Source organism: Ammospiza caudacuta, chromosome 6 (genome assembly GCF_027887145.1).
Source record: "Ammospiza caudacuta isolate bAmmCau1 chromosome 6, bAmmCau1.pri, whole genome shotgun sequence".
In the NCBI taxonomy this organism is placed as follows: Eukaryota; Metazoa; Chordata; class Aves; order Passeriformes; family Passerellidae; genus Ammospiza; species Ammospiza caudacuta.
The window spans coordinates 17,126,909-17,147,224 of record NC_080598.1 but is presented as its reverse complement, the minus strand read 5'-3'; the positions used below and the strand labels follow the sequence as shown (position 1 = coordinate 17,147,224).

The following is a 20,316-nucleotide window of genomic DNA, read 5'->3' as shown; positions in this document are numbered from 1 at the left end:
CAATTAATTTTTAAGTCACCATCTTTTTCAAACAAGTTCTTAATTTGTAGCAGACTTCTGCAGTGAATGCCCAATTGAAGGTTTGAGATTTACTTTCCACTTGTGCCCCTCCAGACACTCTAGTTCTAGCCTGTGTTATGAAGGTAGGTGCTGATACAGGACTGTGAGTTATCAGGGTTGTTTCTGCTGAGTTATTAAAGAAGAAAATAAATAGATTTAAAGATGAATCTCTCAATTAGAGATCTTTGAAATATAACCTGGATAGTATCTCTTTTGCCTATCCTGTGCTTCTACTTTATTTTCTAGTTTAAATAATTTTCCACTCAGTATAACAGAAAGCTGAGTTATGTGGCCTCTATTTTTTACAGTTCTCTTGTATTTTACCCCATTTACCCTGGGTTTATAGGTTCTTCAAAGTATACTTTTAAGTCTTACATCTTAACCGTGTCAGGATCATTCCCCCCAAATCCTTCCTGAAAAACTCAGTCTCATTGAACCTTTAGAAAAAAATATTAGTATTTTGATTCAATCAAAAATATTTTTTGATTCTATCAAAACTTATGACTGTCTGTTTAACCCCTTAATCAATAGATTGTTTTGTTTTGATGAAGTATCTATTTTTGTATTGCCTATTTTATGTATATATTCATATTTGAAGTAACTATACATTTAGTATTCCCCCTTAAATACTTCAGTGTTTGTCACTCATTTCTGAAAGCAGAAGCATCATTTTGTCCTCTTTCATGTGTTGTTTTCTCTTGCTTTCCACAGAGCTGCTGAGTATTGTGACTTTGTATACTCATGGAATTTTATTTAACTTGACTGTTGTTAGTTTATTGGGGTTTGGGTTTGTTTGCCATTGTTCAGATTAATTATATTTACAGATCACTTCTATTTTTGCAGCCTGTGCTGACATGAACTATTTATCTCATTTGGCCTGAAGTCCTTTCTTTCAAGTTATTTCCTGTTTGACTGATGATAGCTTTTGCACCTCCTAGATTGACCCAAGTGGAAGTTAAAGAAATTAAAATTCTACTTGTTGCTCAAAACCCATCTGAGTCCAGTGGGTTTAAATAGAATTCTTAGTTTGTCAGAGCTTGTTGTCCTGAAATTATTTTCCCAAAAGTGATGAAAAATTAATGTTGAACTTCAGCTAAAAATAAGGTGTTTGATGTTCTTAGTTTTCCACTAGGAGGTCTTTTCCATCATTACATATTTGTAATAACATGAGGTTTCTCTCCTTAGCCAAGTGTGACCCTGAGGTGAACCATGGATAACCAAATCTGGTTTTTAATTTGCTCATTAGATTAGAATTTATTATTTACCCTGGCTAAGCTTGCATGTGTTGACATGCCTTGTTAGTTCCCCAAACTTTGAATTTAACAGTAGAATAACCTGCAAATTTTTCTGTAAGGAATTCAGAAGTGTCACACAGTGGCATGAAGTGGTGTCTCATCACTGGTGTGACTTTATTTAAGTGGGCTCCTTGTTTAATGCTTTCATCCTATTTGTAATATTCCTTAAAGAGTTTTAAAATAGAATTTAACATTTGTAGAGGCAGCTTCTTGATTTGCAGTGGCTGAGTTTGGTGTTGAGTGCCAGCCAGCAGGTGATGAACCTTCATCAGAGGTGTTTGCCTTTCCCCGGGTATGTTCCCTGCCTCTTTCCTTGTGATTTTTGGTGGTGATGGTGTGCAAGTGCTTGAGAATGTGTTTACTAGATACAATTGCACAGGTTAGCAGGTCTTGTGAGGTTGCCCAGTATTTTTATGTGATAGAACTTGTCTGAGATGTTACAATAGAGTAACCTGTTTAAATTTAAGGTATTATGCATGCTCCTGCAGCTCATTTCAGTTTTGTGGCTTTGCAGCTTCCTGTTCTAATTGTCTCCTGTGGTATGGCTAATCCCCAATTACACAGAATTTGCCCTTTTGACTGATCAGTGCTCATGCAACCAATATTTTAGCTGAAATAATTAGGTTTAAGTGCAATTCAGGTGGCAATTATAGGTTGTATCTCTTCCAAGTTTATGCTGTACTGCTTGAAGAAGTTAATTTGAAGGGAAAAAAGTGCTTACAGACCTGACAGTATGTCGTTCTCTCAGATTTGACCCCTTTTCTGAGAGTCTAATTTAACTATATTGTCTGATACACTCTAATGAAATTAGCTGACTACTTGGGCTAATAATAAATAACCCACATACCAGTTAAGTAGTTAATCACTACTTCAAATATGAATAAATTGTAGTGATTTTCAGAAAAACTGTAGTGCAGTCTGCTTTTTCCTGGCCTTGTGGTTGGATTAAAGGTTTCTATAAGCATTATAAAATCTTTGGGTGAAAGATGTAACTGGTCATGTAACTGATTCCGGGGAGGATCTGGCTTCAGGAATCCTTCAGGCTATGGGTGGCTGTTATACTATGGACAGCTGAGTTCCACTGGTTATTCCAACTTTTCTCTGCTTTTTGCACTCCAGCTTTTGTATGGATGTGTTGTGAATTGGATCAGAAAACAGATATGGATTTAAAACCTGCTGCAGTTCTGTGTTGTTTTGGTTTTTTAAGTTTATTAGATTTTGCTGTTTGAAACTGCAGCTCTCTTTCAGTAGTTGCTTTTTGGATTGGATATTTTAAAGATTGTGGTTTACAGTTTTGGGAGGTGATGGGAGCATTTGGCATAAGAATTAAAATAGTGGTAAGTTGATTCCGTGGGGTTAGTTGTAAGTTTGATGTTCTGAATACTATTTCCTTCCAGTCTTTAACTTGTATTTTCCTGCTTTGTAGGAAGAGATAATCATGGGCACCAGTGATAAGTAGTGGTTCTCTCTGGAACTACACTGAATTTGAATTGCAGAACTGGAGGAAAAATATGTTTTTCTTCCAATCTGTGGTTCAGCTGAATTTAGCCAAATCCAAATGCAAGAGGTCACTGCTGAGAGCTCAGGAACTGCTTGCAACTTAATATTAACTGATAGTGATGCTGGCAAATAAATGACCTGCTGTCAAGGAGTCACTGCTCCAGTGAATCTATACTTTCCAAGTTAGTAGTGATACATGGTTTTCTCCACGTAGAAATAGACATAAAACTAATAGTAAACCTCAGGCTCATGAAAATCTGTCATGTGCATGTGGCTTTGCTGGCTTTAGGAATATGTTTGCAGCTATTTAAATCCTGTGTTATCTTTGAGTTGCAGAAAGACAATGGGACCACTGGCACGCTGACAGAAAACGTGCTTCTCCAAGCAATTGAAGGGCAGAATCAAGAACTGTCAGCTTTTTCTGAAGCAGTTGCAAAGTAAGAAATGGCTGAATATGAATTAACTTGCAGAAGAAGAAAAAAAAAAAAGCTAAATGATTCATTTGCAGTTAGCTTGACAGGAACAGTTCTTTTTTTTTTTTTTTCTTGATGGGATAGATTTCAGTATGTATCCTTTTCCTTTTCTTATCACAGTTTTTCCTGGTTTTGTTTGTCCTGGTTTGTTTATTTTTTTTTCCAAGAATGCAACAGAATTATTAAGATCTTCAGTACTAAGATTATTATATTATCATATGTCCTCTTTCTTATTTTGGTCCTGTGACTTTCACTTTTCCTTGTTTATATCCTTTTTATCCTCAAAGTATTTTTCTTTGTCTCATTGGTTTTTTATTACAATTTCTAATGAAAGAGTTCAAAGTTGTTTTTTTGTTTCTTATTAGCTGAGACACCTCGCAATGTCCTTTCACTCCATGGATTTCCAACCTTTAAATGCTTTTATTTTTGTTGCTTCCACAACTGGATTTCAGTAGCATCAAGTCTTTAAGCTTTTCTCTGCTTTGTTCCCTAAAGATGAAGTTTCTTAAAGATTGTGTGGGATTTTTTTCTTACTGCCACAATTTAATGAGATTAATTTTTCTGTGTTTTTCTTACTACAAACTACTCTTGCCTTTTTTACTTTTGAGATCAAAATTCAAGAAGTAATTGGAGGAAATACTTTGAATATCAATGTACTATCAATTTTTTTTTAAGCTGGAATATTTGTGAAATTAAAAAGAAACTCCACAAAAACAATGAAAATTCATATATGTGGGAAACTTACTGATGATTATTAGGACAAAGCTCACATAGGAGAGGCTTGTTGCAACACTTTCTGATTAAATCTAATTGTTACCCTTTCTTTCAAGACCCAGTGTTTAAAATACTGGTGGATTTTCAACAGGACAATTCTTTCTGGAGGATCTTGATATTGTCCAGAATCAAGATGATGGAATAAATGATCCTTATAGAGTAGTTCTGTTCTTAATTTTTATAATGTTACTTAAAAATTGGCAGAAGTTTAAAGTTAAATTATTTTATCCATGTTAAATAGCAGAAGATTAAAAGCAGCTTTCCAACTATGGTTTATTCACTTGTAGGTAAACATTCTGTACTTACTGCTTGGGTCCTAAATAAAAGCCTTTACCTCAATTAGGGCCTCTTCCTCAACTTCCACAGCTTGGAAATAGCTACCTTGGAATAGCTGCCTTCTGCATGGTATCTAATTTCAAATTTGACTTCTAAAAGTTGAAATGTGTGAGGAGGCTTGTTGGGTTTTTTTTTGTTTTTTTTTAACTAACTTTTATAAAATACTGTGAATTACCTTTTTAAGAACTGTTTTAGAGCTTAACTTCTGCAGAAGTTGGATTTGTCCTGTAAGAATTGACCTATTAAATATTTTAAGCTATGTGGAAAACCTACCTAATTATACACTTATGATTTTTTTCATGTCTAACTACTAGTTGCATGATTATTGTGGGCAATGTCCTGTTGAGAGTAGAATAATTAAATGGTGCTTTGCACATGCAATTTAGGCAGAGAGCCAAAGGTAGTCTTTACTGTTCTGCCTTGTGGTTATTACCATGTTATTTTGCTTTAGTCTTGGACTTCTCCATTGCAATGTTTCATAAACCTTCTCTTCTTCCAGACTGAGGACCAAGTTTCCTTGTACTGATCAGCAAACAAACCCAGGTTTTGTGCTGAGTCCAATCATGCTGCAAAGAAATATAAGTGGGGAGACTGCCAGTATCAAGGTTTCAATAGAAATTGAAGAATTCCAGCAACCAGTAACGTTCACATGTGATGGTATGTTCCTTTTCTTGAGTTGAGTTTGCTTGTGAAAGCCTGTACACTCAGCCCAGGACAATGCCTTTCAGTTTTTGTAATCCCTGGGTCTCAGGGGCAGGAGTTGTTTGTGGGAAATGTGGAAAAGGTAACTGAGGAAAGGCCTAGTTCTGGGTCAGTGCCTCCATCAGAAAATATTTGGAAGTCGATAAACTTCTATTGACTGTAAAAAAGGAAAGTCCAGCAAACCAGAAACACTATTCTGTCCATAGCTGGATGGAATAAAACAGTTTTTTAAGACTTCTTACTTTATAGTTATTGAGGGGATAATGGCACCAGGACTGAGACTTTTAATGTTTAATTTTCATTTCAGCACTCTAACATATTTTAAAACAAATTTTTGTAGGCTATCTAAAAGTTCAGGCAAACTGCTGCTGGAGAATAGGAATAAACACTAAAACTATATATTACTTGCCTTCAGTACATGCTTATGAGCACAAACACTAAAATAATACTGTTGCATGTGCCATAACTGGCTGTCCCAGTTTTGTGGGTAACCAGGAATTTTGGTTTGGGGTGGACCTTTGAGGTTTGCCTGGTTGTATTACATAAATTCATATTCTCTGTGCAGTCTTGACTGCACAGTGGTTTTATTTGTGACTGCATGCTGTCAACTTCTGGCAGTTCTGGCTGATAAAATAACTGCTAATAAACTTTTTTTCTCTATACTTCTGTCACTTGTGAGGGTTATCATTTGGATCTCAACTTCTCACAGTGTAGATGCTTCAGAGCTGGTTGTTCTCAAAAGATCTGGAGTTTTTTGTTAACATGAACTTGCTGCTCTGTTGGAAAAACAAGCTCTCAGTGCATCAGGGTTTTCATTGTATATTAATTTGCTGGGCCTCACATTTATTCTGCAGTGACTTAATAATCTTTTGTTAAGAAATGAAGTGGACTGTAAATATAGCCTAGGAAGGGTTTGTGCACTTAATCCTTAAGACTACACTTTGCTAATATTACAAGCTTAATCCTTTCCTACAGAAGGTTTGGTAGGGTAATAAAATGTTAGGGCTTCAGACCTTTATTTGTAGTGTTTTTTGTGACTAGCTTGGAATGTGCTTTGTGTTCTAACCCAACATACTTTCTTCGTTGCACTTTCTACTCCCTTTTTGCTGAAACTAATCCCAGTTAAACTACTTGTCTTCTATAGCTGGTGAAGGGTGGTTATGTGACTAGTAATGAGGGTATTTAAAGTTATTCTCTACCTTCAATTCCTTCCCTTCTTGGTCAGGAATGGCATCCTGATGCTAGAGCTGCTTTACTTTAGTGTGGCTTTCAGTCTTGCTCAAAGGAGCTGCAGCCTCTCAGTGCTCTGACAGCTGTTTGTAGAAAGGGCTCAGAAGAGAAATGAATGAACTTTAGAGCTTATTTGGATTCATTTTGCATTCATTTATTAGACTTTGCGTGGAAGTTTGCTCTGTCTGAGCAAACATTGTGTGTCAGCAAGAAATTAATGTCTGTGAATAAGATGTAGGGCAGGGAAAAGGTGGAAACATCTTTGTAGTTTTCACAGAGCTGGCAGACCTTTGGCAGTGCAGCCTGTGAGTACAGCACAGAAACTATCCCTGCAAGAACTATCTCTGCACCTTTTTTCTTTACCAACTCCCAGATACATTCTCTACTGAAGGTAGTACAGCTATTTCATGCAATAATAAGTTAAAGTCCTAATGACTTGAAGTGTTTCTGAATTTATACTTCCCATCATTGCTTGTTCTTGACTTTCACACAGTCATTCTTAATATGTGCTTGTATACATCTGTGCTTGTAATAATTAATCATTTGTTAAAGAGATGAAGCACGTGTTATCTTATAAAAATATTGTGGCATTACCTCTCTGTATGTACCACAGTAGTAATTTTTCTATCTTTAAAAAAAAAATGAGAAAATCAGAAAGGTCCCTGGAGTGGGAAAAAAGCCCCGCTCTGAAGGTACTGATGAAATATAAAATTGCTTTTATACAACAGGTTTTTTACAGAATTTTGAGGCACTTTGATATTATTTGCAAACTATTTGAAGGAGATCATCAGAAACTAGGTAGCGAGGGCTAGAGAGCATTTTGTATTTAAGCATTTGTTTCATTCAAACTTATCTGTATTTTTAGTCAGTGACAGCTGGTGGCTGTGGGGGAATGGATTTTGGGTTTGACTGGGATTATTTTTTTGCTCTGTAGTTACTGGATGGAAGAGAGACTATTTTCCAAAAAGCATTTGGAGCCTGATGCAAAAGTACTGGTAGCTAAGAGTTGCATTTTGCAAAGGCTTGGTGATGCTTACTGAGATCTGCTCTGTACTAAGTAGGAACTTCCTTGGACAAGTGGAAAGGAAAAAGGGGAAAAGGACTTTCAGTAGGATTTGCCTCAGCTGCAGCTGATTCTCAGTTCCTCAAAAGCCAAACAGAGGAGTTCAATCTCCAACTCTTCAGATAGTGTTTTTTAAACTGAAAGTGCCTCTGGGATCACTTACCTATTTGAAGTCCTTGCTAAATAGGGCAAATTTGTAATAAAATTTTAAAAAGAAAGAAAAAGTCTATCCTCAGTCCTGCAGACTGTGTACTTCTGGTTAAGTGACTACACTGTATCCTAATTTTTAAAGATTTTTTGGGCTTTTTATAATGGCAGTCAAGTTTTATGAGATACCTTTCTTTGTGAGAGAAAAGTGAAGATCTCAACTGATGAAATTTAGGTGATAATAGAAATGTAAAAGTCTTTTCTACAAGTATAAAAATCAATTTTCTTAAATAGCTACAATTTGTGAGTCAAAAGTAGTTAATATCACTCGCTATAGATTTGTATTTAACTTTTAGATGTAATTTCTTTAAACAGTGAGTTCCCCTGTTGAGCTTATAATAATGCAGGCACTTTGCTGGGTGCATGATGACTTGAATGAAGTGGACATTGGCAGCTATATCCTGAAAGTCTGTGGCCAAGAAGAAGTTTTACAGAAGTAAGCAAACTCTTTTTCATTAATTCTTAATTTCATGCTTTTTGACACAGTTACTGGAAAGTGTATCTCTAGTGATTAAATGTGTGAAAGAAACCTTAAAAACGTAATGTATTTTGGGAAAATATTAGAAGTTTTTGGAGTTGCTCTGGGATACAGGAAAGTAGGTTGTCATCAACTCTGTTCTAATGCAGATGCATGTTTCTAGAGCATTTCTGTATTGTAGCTTTTGACCACTCTTCCAATCTCAGAAATTGCAAAAAAAATAAAGATGAACTGTTTTCTAATAAATTGGTGGAGTTGTGATTTGCAGGGTTTTGTTTGTTTCTTGGTTTGATTTTTGGTTTTTTTGTTGTAATTTTTTTCCAAAGCCAAATGGTTTAATAAGCCCCATTCTGGGTTAGAATATTTCAGTGTTAACCTTTGTGTTTAAGAGCTGTAGCACAAGTACAGGTATCTGCAATACTGTATAAAAACTTGTGCAGAAGTAAAAATCAGACCAAGGATGGCACGGAGATTGATTCACCATTTCCTTGCTTCATGGCAACAAGTTGCCTGGAATATTTGGTGTGATTTTTGGGCCAGCTCTGCTTTGGTTGTGACTGTGGCTGCTTTTGTTTCTCAGCAAGCACTGCATAGGAAGCCATGAGTACATCCAGAGCTGCCGCAAGTGGGACACGGACATCAGCCTGCAGCTGCTGACCCGCAGCGCCATGTGCAGCGACCTGGCACGGACCGTGAGTGCTCCTGCTCTGCAGGCTGCCATCTCTGGTGGGACTGGCACATCAGCATGCCTGCTTGCTCTGGGAAATGTTCTCCTTATCCTGCCAGAGAGTGAAATGCATTACTGAGTTTTCACAAGGCAAATTACATAAATATGGGTAATGCCTCTTACTAGAGCCAAGTATTTTATACCGGGAAATGGTATGCTAGCAGTGGGACTAAACTTGAGGCTTGGAAAAGAAGGAACAAATTTAGAGTTAAATAAAAGCTGGGAACAGTGTTTGAGTTTAATTAAATGTGTGTCAGACCATGGAAGAGGAAGGAAGGAGTATCTGGTATCTGCATAGTTGGGCACTTGATGGTTGTTTCTTCCCTCTGCCCCCATGTGTACACATTTCACAGGCTATTAAGTAGTTATTTGTTTTCCCTTTTAAAGAGATCACCTTACATGTTTCCCCTTCAACACCCCAGGTGTTAGTAATTAACTCTCCAAAATGTTATAGAAAGGTGAGAACTGGACTTAGTACCTCATGTTTTATTGCAGGAAGATGATGACAGGACACCTGTACATCTAACCAAACACCTCCACAAAGTAGAAAAGCCTTTCAGAGAACCTATCATAAGGTAATATTTTTAATATTTTGTGGTTATTTTAATAATCAATTGCTGATCATTGCTGAATTCCTGACCAAGGTGGTGTTCTGTTCTTGTACTTGTGTTCAAGAGCTTTTATTTCTTGCAGGTCTTCCATTGAAGAGCTTCTTGAGGTGTATCACAAGCAAGTGAACATAGCCCTTAAGAATGAGGTAAGGTTTATTGCTGAACCCAAAGTGGCCAAAGTCACTGGTGAGGTAGCTGGCAAAAAGACTCACAGGTTTTCTTGGGGAAACTGAGAATCTGAGCAAACTGTGAAATTGTAATCATGGGTATTTAGATTTCTGCTCTTCTTTGCTTCCTGGCTTTTCTTGCAAACCATTTATTACCTGATAATCACAACTAGAAATGTATCTTCCCAAGTCCTGGGATGCAAAGTAACCTCTACCCCAAACATGCTGGAAGAGGTTAATTCAGGAGAATAGGGAAGAAGTCAGAATTCAGACTATGGCTGTTGTTGACAGCCATGAAGGATGTATTTACTAACAGATAAAAATCTGCATAATAGAGAGCAGGAACAGTTGTGTACAATGGGAGTTAGAACTGAAGCATGTTTGGAACATACAAGTAAGTTCTACACAAAGCATAATAATGTTTTTTTTCTGTGTTATTCAATTAATTTAAAATACCCTGTCAAAAAAATTGTTTGTTTTGCTGTATGACAGGTAGCTTTAAGCAGGTTGTATGTTGAATAGTTTAGAGTAATATCTCATCTGCAAAAGCTTATGGATATAACCTGCTCATTTCTCAAAGGAGAAGCTGCTTTCAACTGCTGATAGTATTGTACCTTGGAGTCTTAAATGCTTTAACATTAGATAACTGTGTTTTTTAGCCAGTCTTGAAATGAAGTACTTAATTGCAATACTTTTCATTTCCACTATGTTTGTTTGCCTCTCCAGGAATGCAGGCCTGAACAAGCTGCTGTCTGCTATTTCCATACTCCCTTGATATTATTTAATTCCCTTGCTGGTGATTCACCACGTTCTCAAGGGTAGTTTTGAACACAACCTTTTTGTAGAGGAGTGAGCTGTTAGTGCTCCCTGCCATGGTGGTGCTTTTGCTGCTTTGCTCCTGCAGCTGCTTCAGCTTCTTTGTTTAGCTGTGATTTCACAGGCTGAGATGAGGAATGCAAAACATCTCGATTCACATTTGTGTTCTACCCTGTGTTGAGCTTGTAGGAAATTGAGCTTTCTGAGGTTGGGAGATGTGGTTTGTAGGTGGTGATGATTAGGTCCAAATAGCAGCAGTTCTGCATTTGAATTTTTTACTTCATGAAGTGAATTCCTTTACATATTCAGTATCTGAAGATTGCTAATCCAGGTGAAGAAGGGTAATCCATAAATAATTGCACGTGGGCTTTGATTTCACATTGTTGAACACTCTGAAAGTTATCAATTGTCTTTTTATTGAGATTTGAGAGCCTGTGAGGAAAAAAGCAGTGGAAATTTCTCCTTCCATGTCACAAAGAAGCTGTTACCATCAATTTGTTAGCTTTGGAAGAATGGCTTAAATATTTACAGTGTCTTCTGACTTCTGTGGTTATTTTCTTACCAGAGCAGTTAATTGTTGCCAGGTAGCTTTCAGTTTAAAAACTTTCTGATTCAAATGGCTTCTTTGCTATCCATTTGTAGGAAGGCTACAAGTACATGTCTGGGAGAGTGGTGGTTGGGAATCAATTTACATCTTAATGAGAGAATATTGCAATAGTTATTCCTCTTATTTAGCTGTAAGTGCTCAGAAGTTATTGTTAAAGAAAACTGCTTTAAAAAGTAAACTATTATTTTGAAGCAAATATTTTAATTTTATACACGTGTTCTTTAAAATTGGGTGAAGACTTTCCTTACATTAAAAAACAAACCCCAGGAAACCTAGGATAATTCAGATTTCACTCAAGTGACTTTTCTTCTGTTGGAAGAGTAGAAGGAAGAGAATATTAGGAGCAGCTCAACTTTGTCTTAAGTAGCCTACAAACATAAATTAAAGTGAAATAAAAAAGATTAGTTCCATCATGGAAGGGGTACTATAGTGTAAGTAGTAGAAGTGTCAGTGTAATTTAAACCTGTGGACTGAAATTGAAGCACTGCTTTTTTAGCATTGTTTCCTCACACTAATTCAATATTCTTTTTTGAACTGCACTTTCTTTTTAGGCCATGAGGGAAATTGAGCTTTGTATCTCATTAGAAAATAATTGTTTCCCAACAGTTTAATAGAAAAATGGTTGGGAACCTGCTAATGTTTCCTGGAACCTCCTAATGTAATCCTCCTCATTCTAGGACCTGTACTGCTGTGTTTTTGGCATTCATAAGGTAGTTCTCAATATTGAGTTTGTTCTTCACTCCAGTCATTACAACACAATTTATTATAATCGAGATGTGCATCTCATAGTGATGTTTTCTTGGCAATTCATTAAAAAACCATTAAAGCAATACTGGGTTTCACAATTGTGATCAGACCAATCTGTTCTCTCATACATTCCTTAATAGAACCAGCATAAAGCAGTAGATCATGTAATTAAGACTGTCAGAAAAATCTGTTCTACATTGGATTGTGTAGAGACTCCTGCAATAACGGAATCAGTGAAGAAGCTCAGGAGGGCTGTTAATCTCCCAAGGATTAAAAATGCTGAGGTAAACTTTCTCTCTATAAATTGCATGTTTTAACTGATAAATTTTATTTTACAGTCTTTAGTAGCTGGAAATACCAGCAACAGTTCTGTCAGGGTTCTGTTGGGATTTTTTGTTGGGTTTTATTTATTTATTTATCTATTTTACTTGACATCTTCCATTTATTTTGACTTCTCTCTGCTGTTAATGCATTCATCACTTGCTCTGGGAATATTTTCCTTTTTCTAAATAGTGACTTTTAAAATCAGTTTTTAAAGTACTGTTTTCTGGTTCTGTAACTAGAAACTTGTGTCACAGCAGATGCCACTAAATCTGACTGAGAGAAACTGACAGGAGCTCATGCTGTCTAAAATTAATGCAGTTGTGCTTTAAAGGAGGAATTGACATGATGTATTTTCCCAGCAGTGTTTGTGACTAGCAATAGCATCTTAAAACTCTTAACTGTTCATGCTCCTGCATTCCTGAGCATAAGGACAAGACCAAAATCCCTCAAACAGCCCAGAATTTCATGATGCAACTGCCTTCTAATGAATGGTTCAGTTCAGCAGGACAGTCTCAAGTTATGTTGTCAAAAACAGTCATTAAGTGGAGATGTGTGCAAATAAAAAAGCTGAATAACCTTATAATGCTATTTCTGTTGTCCTGCTGCCTTACCAGAGTGGCAACTCATGTGATGCTCTATTTGCTTTTGGCTTCATCAGTTCAGTGATGTGTTTGTAATACTGAGCAGAAGACAGATAAATATAGTTGTCAGAAGAACTAAAATTCTTACAGGGAAGTGCAGAAGACATTAAGACAACACAGCATATAAATATTTTTCAGTGTTTGCTTTTTGGTAGGAGAAAGCTGTAGAAATAATTGGATTACAGTGTACAAATAGCTCCCAAAAATAATAGTGTAGAAATAATTGGATTACAGTGTACAAATAGCTCCCAAAAATTAGATTACAGTGTACAAATAGCTCCAGTAGAATTTGAAAAAGGTGAGATTTTATTAATAAAACCCTGCGATTATTTTATGGTGGACATTGCCGTACATAGTATGCAGGCACGTAGGCTGCTTTGAGAAACAAAAATGCTATAAGTATTGGAGACTGTTGCATTGTAATCTTTTGTAAGATATTGTTTGATTTTATTTTTTTTCAAAGTAAATCTTTGTGGTTGGACAAAGTGACTGCATTTTTGTAAGAATGTGAATTTTTTTGATATTCAAACTTTAAGTTGAAGATGCTCAATTAGTACACTAGAAGTGTAAGGAGAGCTTTCATCTTCTGCAGCACTTGTGGCAAACTTTGTAGAAAGTTAGGAATTCACTGGGGTTTGATTTTAAACCACAAGCTTAGTTTTCATTAAAAATTTTAGTTTTATCAGGGCTTGAATTGGGCATGAAACCCTTCCTGATTAGAAGGGAGTGAATTCCCATGATTTGTTTGTCACCTCTTGGTTTCAACATTGTCTTTGTTGAGACTAGACATTGCTGTGATGTTGCATCATGTTGAGACTTCCATTTTAGCAGACCAAGAAGCAGAGAGATAGTACAAAGTAATAGTCCTTACTGTTCATTTTCTCAGTTGTTTAATATTTTTTTTATTCAGTAAATTTATATTTATAAATTTACTGAATAAAATGCCACAAACAAAACAAAAAAAAAGAGCTGTTTAAAGCTATTCAGATTTAAATTACTGGTAAATAAGCTAATGACTTCTGCTTTCATCCATAACAGCTCTGAGCAAGTTTTATGTCTACTTAGAGAAGTTAGATTATCCTGGGAAATATTCCAATGTACTGTGTCTTTCTGAACTTCATATAAAACATGTCAAAGCAGTTGACTTGACAAAAAATGAGCTTTTGGACTTGGTGAATAGTTGCTGCATCATATGGAAATTGTGATGCTGTTAGTTAACTCTTGAGGAACTTTGAGTGAAAAGATTTGTTACATAAACTTAAATATGAGCCTAATTCAGATAGTTCATAATTTCTGTATAAGATACTTAATAGCTGTGAAAAACTAATATAGATTTTCAGTATTGAAATTTCCTCTGATTTTTATTGTGTAGGTATCCTTAAAATGTGGTGATGACAATAGCAAGAGTCCCTCTGGTGAGTAAAGCTCTTCAATTTTTATTTAAAAACTGTTCTGAGGTGGCTAATTTAGGAAGAAATGCATTCAAAATAAATTATCATTTAGGTTCACTGCGGCCTGAACACCCTCTGAAAGTGAGTCTGGACCAGTTGACAAGAGCAGTTGAGGCCCTTCTGCAACTCCACACAAATTCCTGTAGCACTTCAGCAGCAATTTCTCCAGAAGAGAGTAGGAGTACCAAGGAAGCTTGGACTGCCACAGAACATCTCCAGTTCACAATATTTGCTGCTCATGGAATTTCTTCTGGTTGGGTGTCAAAGTAAGTGACTTACCTATTGTAAAATTCCTCCTTTTCTTTATTTATATATTTATATATAAATATAATTTTTAATGGGAATTATATAAACATATAATTTTATGTTTATATGTTTAAATTTTTCCTTACCCAGTTATGAAAAATACTACTTGATTTGCTCTCTGACTCATAATGGGAAAGATCTCTTCAAACCTGTTCAATCCAAGAAGGTTGGCACATACAAGAACTTCTTCTACTTGATTAAATGGGATGAACTGTAAGTGACTTCAGTCTGTTAAAACTCAATAAATTGTTTTGTTTTAGCTAGCTGCTGAATGCTGTCATTCAAGCAACTCTTGGTTCTAATTGCATTTCAAGCATCCAAAGAACAATTTACTGATCAAAATCAGAAATATTTTTCCAAATGGTATTTCAGTACTCATTGTAAAAGGGGGAATGGAAATGCTGGACAAGTGCCCTGTACTAATGTGTTTGTAGCATAAAATTACAGGGAGATGGGAAGGTCATAACATTCCTTGCAATGGGAATGGCTTGTGCTGCTTTAAGAGAGATTAAAAAATAAAACTTGCTTTTATGTACAGCTCAATTTATGTAAATGGAGAGGAAAAGCAATGTCACACTTTTACTAACATGAATGCTGAGTCAGTTTTTATTCCAAATACAGAAGTTAGAAAGGAAGAAGGAAGGGCATGCAGAGGAAAGATAGGGAGATCATGGCAGGTGGTATCTGCTAACCGAAAGAGGAATATTCTTCATTATCCGTGCACAACTTAATCTCTGCCACTTGATTATCAGGCAGCCTGTCATGTCTGAGGCATCATGTGAGCTCCATGGTGCCCCATATCTGCTCTCCTGACTGTTTTTGAAGGTCAGAGATAGACCCTAAGGAATACCCTGAGAGTTTGTGGTGAACAAATTATTTCAGATCAGCACTGAGAGTTTCTAGAACACTTACCTTCAGAGAGTACTCATGCTACCTTTTTTTTCTGGTGATGAGGAGATTAATTGTCAGATCTTTTGCTGGCAGGTACTGATGTATTACAGTGAAAGGTCTGCTAGATTGCTCAAAAGCTGCTGACAGCAGCGTGGTGCTTTATAGTGTAATTGTCATGTTTTACAGAGAAATCAAACTAAAGGAACATTTTAGGCAGTAAAAACAGTGTAAACAAAAGTGCAAGCTTGAACAGCTCAGTGAAGTGTATACTCCTCAGCTGCTTGCTTTATGGATTTTGTACTATTTAGAATTTAACTTTTAGTAGTTTTTGATTCTTTCATTTGGATGGGAAACTATTGGCAGCTGACCCTTTCAATCTGAAAAATTAGGGGGTAGCTAACATGGAGTTCTGTGTGCCCTTCCTAGTGAGTGGAGTGGGAAAACTGGTTATGCTGGACAGTCAATTGTGTGCAAGGAATGTGATTTAATAGACAGAGATTAAAAGGGTTGTTCCAAATCTGACTGTAGTGCAGGAGTGTAATTTAGCAGGTTTTACAAACCATTGGCATCGGAGATGAAGTAGAGTGAAATATGATTGCATGGATATTTAACACTTGTTCTTCAATGTTAATTGACTTTTTGAAAGCAAGAGGCATAAATGAATTATATGGATAAGCCTGTAACTTACTAACTGCTGCCTTTTTTTCTAATTGACTTATTTTTAATACTTTTATTTTATAGAATAATTTTCCCCATCCAGATTTCACAGTTGCCTTTGGAATCAGTCTTACGTCTGACTTTGTTTGGAATCCTAAATCAAAGTAGTGGGAGTTCCCCTGACTCAAATAAGCAGAGAAAGGGCCCAGAGAATTTGGGTCAGGTTTCTCTCCCTCTGTTTGATTTTAGGCGGTGAGTATCCAAAATATGGGTAAGATAATCAATATGATTTGCTCTTTGTAGGGCTTCCTCCACACCCATAACTACAGAAATTGACTCTCTGATATTGAATATAGTGGGCTATGATAAAGGTAGGAATTGTAAACTGTACTGATACAGAAAAAGTACATTTCATTAAATAGAGGACAAAATGTGGTCTTGTGTTGTAGGATTTCCATTCACTAGCTGAAAAAAACTTCACTGCTGGAGGAAGTTGAATATTGTTTGGATGATTATACCCAGAATATTCTAAAATTATTCCTTTTGATTCAGAATTGGATTTATTTTAAACAATTAAAATAAAGGGATAATTAGCAAGTGTGTTAAACTTGTGGCATGTTTCTGGTTTGAATTGGCTTTCCTTCCAATACAGCTGCTGGATGCTGTTACGTGCTTTTTACTAAGAATGAAAAGCCTTCTGTAACTTTGCTAAGCTGAGTGTTTCTGGATTGATTCAAGTTGCTTTGTTCTTCCAGCTTTGATTACAAAGCTCATTCCAAAACACTTATCACTGGGACAGCCACTCAGTGAGACATTAACCAGTAGGCTGGAACCACAGTCCCCAAATTAGACATCATGGTGCAGAAGTGATCACACCACTGTGAAACAGCTTCTGCATTCATGCTTAGTTTCCTATTTATGTGTGCTGCTGACTTCTAGGGCTTACTGGGAGTTTAAATTGTCAAGCAAGGCTGCAGAAAGGCAGTCAGGTCTTTCCTGGACAGTTACTGCCGTGTGTTGCCTGTGCCTGTTTCGTGTGCTTTGCATCCTCTGGTTCTGGGTTTGACTTTACTTGTTCTGCTTTCTCTTTTGTCTGGTGATGATTCCAACAGCTTGAGGGTGTCACAGAGTTTAGGATTTCCTGCATTGCAAAGATGGCCTGCAGCTGCTTTCAGTCTCCACCAGAGCTTGGATTTCTTTTCACAAATAATGCTTATTTCAACCTTCTGTTTAAATGCTGCATTTCAGTCTGCTATCTAAATACCACATTTCACAGTATTTGAAAGCACAGCTTTTTATTTGAATTGCAAATTTATTTTGTCTTGATGGTGTTCTCATAGGAGTTAGTTTGGGGAGAAAACTGTATTTTCTGTTTATGCAGAGGACTACAATGGTGTGTGTTGTGCCAGAGCTTGCTGCGTGGCCTGTATGTAAGAGCTGTAGAGATGCTTAGTGATCTAATCCACTTGCAGTCCACATAAATTAAATCCAGACCAAGGTAATTAAAAGTGGTAGCCAGATATTCCAGTTACAGTTGAAAATAGCATCAATGGCAGGCAGGAGCTACAACTTGAAACTAACTGAAATAAGGGGAGAACAAGACTGGTCATTTATATGTTTTGGAAGAATCCATGGCCGAGTTAAAATTCCCTCTGCTGAAATGCATGTGGAGTGGCTGAAGTCATCATTGCTTGTGGATGAGACAGAAGGCTGTGGCAACCGTATTAAATTGGAGAAGTATGAAAAAGAATAAGCTGTTCAGTTGTGCTTTAGTGGCATGATTTGGTAATCTCTATTGGTATGACAAGCTCCTAGTTAATCAATATTTACATATCTGTTCTTTATTTGAAATACATATAAACCCTGAAGCATCTTTCAAAATGTACTTAAGGCTTGGCCTTCAAGCAGTCTTTTGAGCAACATTTTGATTTTGAAAGACTGATGGAACTTTTCTGTAGCTAACATTCAACACTTAGTTGATCTATGAAGTGTCTTAGGTTGTACCCCACTACAGCTGGAAATGATATTAATGTTAGGAATACACTGGCAAATATAAATGTCATTTGATATGCCCTTGCAGAATCTGGTAATGTGAGAAGTCCAGCAAATGGTGATGCCTGTAAGATTCATATGCCTGGGCCTTTTTTCTAGAAGCTAAGGAAAGTGTGTGTGCGTGTGTTCAGTTTTTTTCTCAGAAGCAAAAGTATTCCTTTTCTGACTTAAAGAATAGGGAGCACCTAATTTATCTGTGTCAACTGAACTTTTTCCTTTGCCTTTTCCACCTAGAAGTGTGTGCATCCCTTTAAAGCACTTAAAGTACAGATGACAGCCAGTGAAAATCAGTAAATTAATTTGACAATAATATTTTGGTGAAGTAAAGAGACTGTGATGCTAATAACCTGTACATGTTCTTTTCTCAGATTGTTAACTAGTGGGACAAAGCTGTTGCAACTGTGGACCACATCACATCCTCATCATGTGTCAGGGATGACCAGCAAGAAAGGAAATATGGAAAGAATAGTGCTGCAGGTTATACATAATTCTGATTTATTCTGTGCTTTGTTTGAATGTTGTGATTTGTTGTAAGTCATATTAGGTGAATGTTTTGGGGAAAGGGAAAGTACTGCTCAGTAATGTTTAAGTCAATATAGAATAGTGATTACTAAACTATAAGGGCAAAGAATGGGAAGCTCCTGGAAGTCTCTGCAAATCTGTTATTGAATAGCTGTCTGGAAGTAAGAGAATTCAGAAGTGCTTTGGCATGACATGCTGCCAGCACTGGGAGAGAATGTTTTTGAAAGCAGTCCATAGAAATGGGTGCTGAGATGGGAGTTGTCTGGACACCAGCAGTAGCAATTCCAGCTCCTTACAGAACACAAGCACTTCTCTTTCTCAATTCAGAGTTCAATTTTCCCTCCAAAGAGAAGGTGCCTTACTAGGCATGGCTCAGCAGTCCCAAAACATGGCTTGAGTGAGTGGCTAGGTGGAAACCACTGGTGTGGGTTTGAACAGCTCTGATTATCTGTGCTCTAAGCATTTCTCACTTCTCTTCTGAGGAGTGCTCCAGCCACTGCATTGTGCAATAACTCAGCTGTACATTTAGGAGCTGTAGTCATGTAGAAGAATTGAGATGGAAAAAAATAGTCAGCAAACAGTATCTGGGGACTGTTGCACTTGTAGAACTAAAGAGTTCAGATACCCAAACATCTGAGCTTTTCTCTACTTAAGGACTTGTATCATCTTTTTTTTTTTTTTTTTTTTTTTCAGATTGATTTCCCATCCCACGCTTTTGATATTGAATATAAAATTCCTCAAGCTGCAAAGACTACTGTGCATCATTCTGTAGAAACATTAGAAAAACCATTGAGAGAACGTCTCCTTGCCATTCTCTCCAAGGACAGCACTATTGGGTATGTCCATCTCTTCTTCAAAAAGAGCTGGGCTCTTTTTGCACATGACAGTTTGTAAATAGGGTATGGAATACTTATGTATTCTTGAGTTTCTGTTAATTTTTTTAATATATTTTGAAGACCTGTAGAGACTTAAACAAGAGATTGAATTAAACATGTGAAATCATGGTACTGACTTAATGAATTTCCTTCCATTTTCCTTGGCTGCTGCTGTTAGTTTCTTGCTACAAGACTGCTGCCCCTTTGCCTGCCTGTTGTAGTCACCTGTTCCTACCTGGCAGTTTCTCAGTTCCAGGGAGTTCCAGCAGTGGCTGTTCATGTGCCATGGGAGCTTTTCTGGCAGCCTTTCCTACTCATCTGCACAAAAAATAAATTAGTGGTTTTGGTTTATTTCAGATTATACTAAAACTTAATTTTGTCCTGCCCAAATTATAAATTTGAACAAATGTTTCCTTAATGTTTGAGGCTTTGTTTGGCTTCTTGTTTTGACTTTTGTGGAGGACAGAATAATTTCAATGTAATTCCATTCTGTGTGTTAATTTATTTGCCTGAATACAGCAGTCAGTGGCATTGGGGTTATTCAGGTGATGGTTTGTCATGTGCATTATAAACTGAAATGCTCTTGTCTGCAGGCTGTCAAAAGAAGATAAAGAATTTCTGTGGGAGAAGAGACATTATTGTCATAGCCATCCTAATAGCCTACCAAAAATACTGGTTAGTGCCCCTCACTGGGACTGGGCAAGTCTTCCAGAAATATATTCATTACTTCAGAGGTGGCCTCCTTTATCACCCTTAGCTGCACTGGAACTACTTGATTCAAAGTAAGAAAACTGTAAATAAACT

The 20,316-nt window shown here is 36.7% G+C and overlaps 1 protein-coding gene across 1 annotated transcript in view; it reads left to right on the top strand.

Annotated features, from left to right (window-relative positions):
• The window catches only part of PIK3C2A (phosphatidylinositol-4-phosphate 3-kinase catalytic subunit type 2 alpha), a 50,401-nt gene that overhangs the window by 14,779 nt on the left and 15,306 nt on the right, over positions 1 to 20,316 (top strand). The window contains exons 3-16 of the mRNA XM_058806371.1: positions 3,192 to 3,292; positions 4,938 to 5,095; positions 7,956 to 8,076; positions 8,699 to 8,810; positions 9,341 to 9,420; positions 9,539 to 9,602; positions 11,934 to 12,077; positions 14,131 to 14,173; positions 14,262 to 14,475; positions 14,606 to 14,728; positions 16,148 to 16,315; positions 18,484 to 18,592; positions 19,331 to 19,473; positions 20,106 to 20,294. Coding sequence (XP_058662354.1) covers positions 3,192 to 3,292; positions 4,938 to 5,095; positions 7,956 to 8,076; positions 8,699 to 8,810; positions 9,341 to 9,420; positions 9,539 to 9,602; positions 11,934 to 12,077; positions 14,131 to 14,173; positions 14,262 to 14,475; positions 14,606 to 14,728; positions 16,148 to 16,315; positions 18,484 to 18,592; positions 19,331 to 19,473; positions 20,106 to 20,294 — 1,769 coding nt within the window. The remainder of the gene's footprint in view (positions 1 to 3,191; positions 3,293 to 4,937; positions 5,096 to 7,955; positions 8,077 to 8,698; positions 8,811 to 9,340; positions 9,421 to 9,538; positions 9,603 to 11,933; positions 12,078 to 14,130; positions 14,174 to 14,261; positions 14,476 to 14,605; positions 14,729 to 16,147; positions 16,316 to 18,483; positions 18,593 to 19,330; positions 19,474 to 20,105; positions 20,295 to 20,316) is intronic.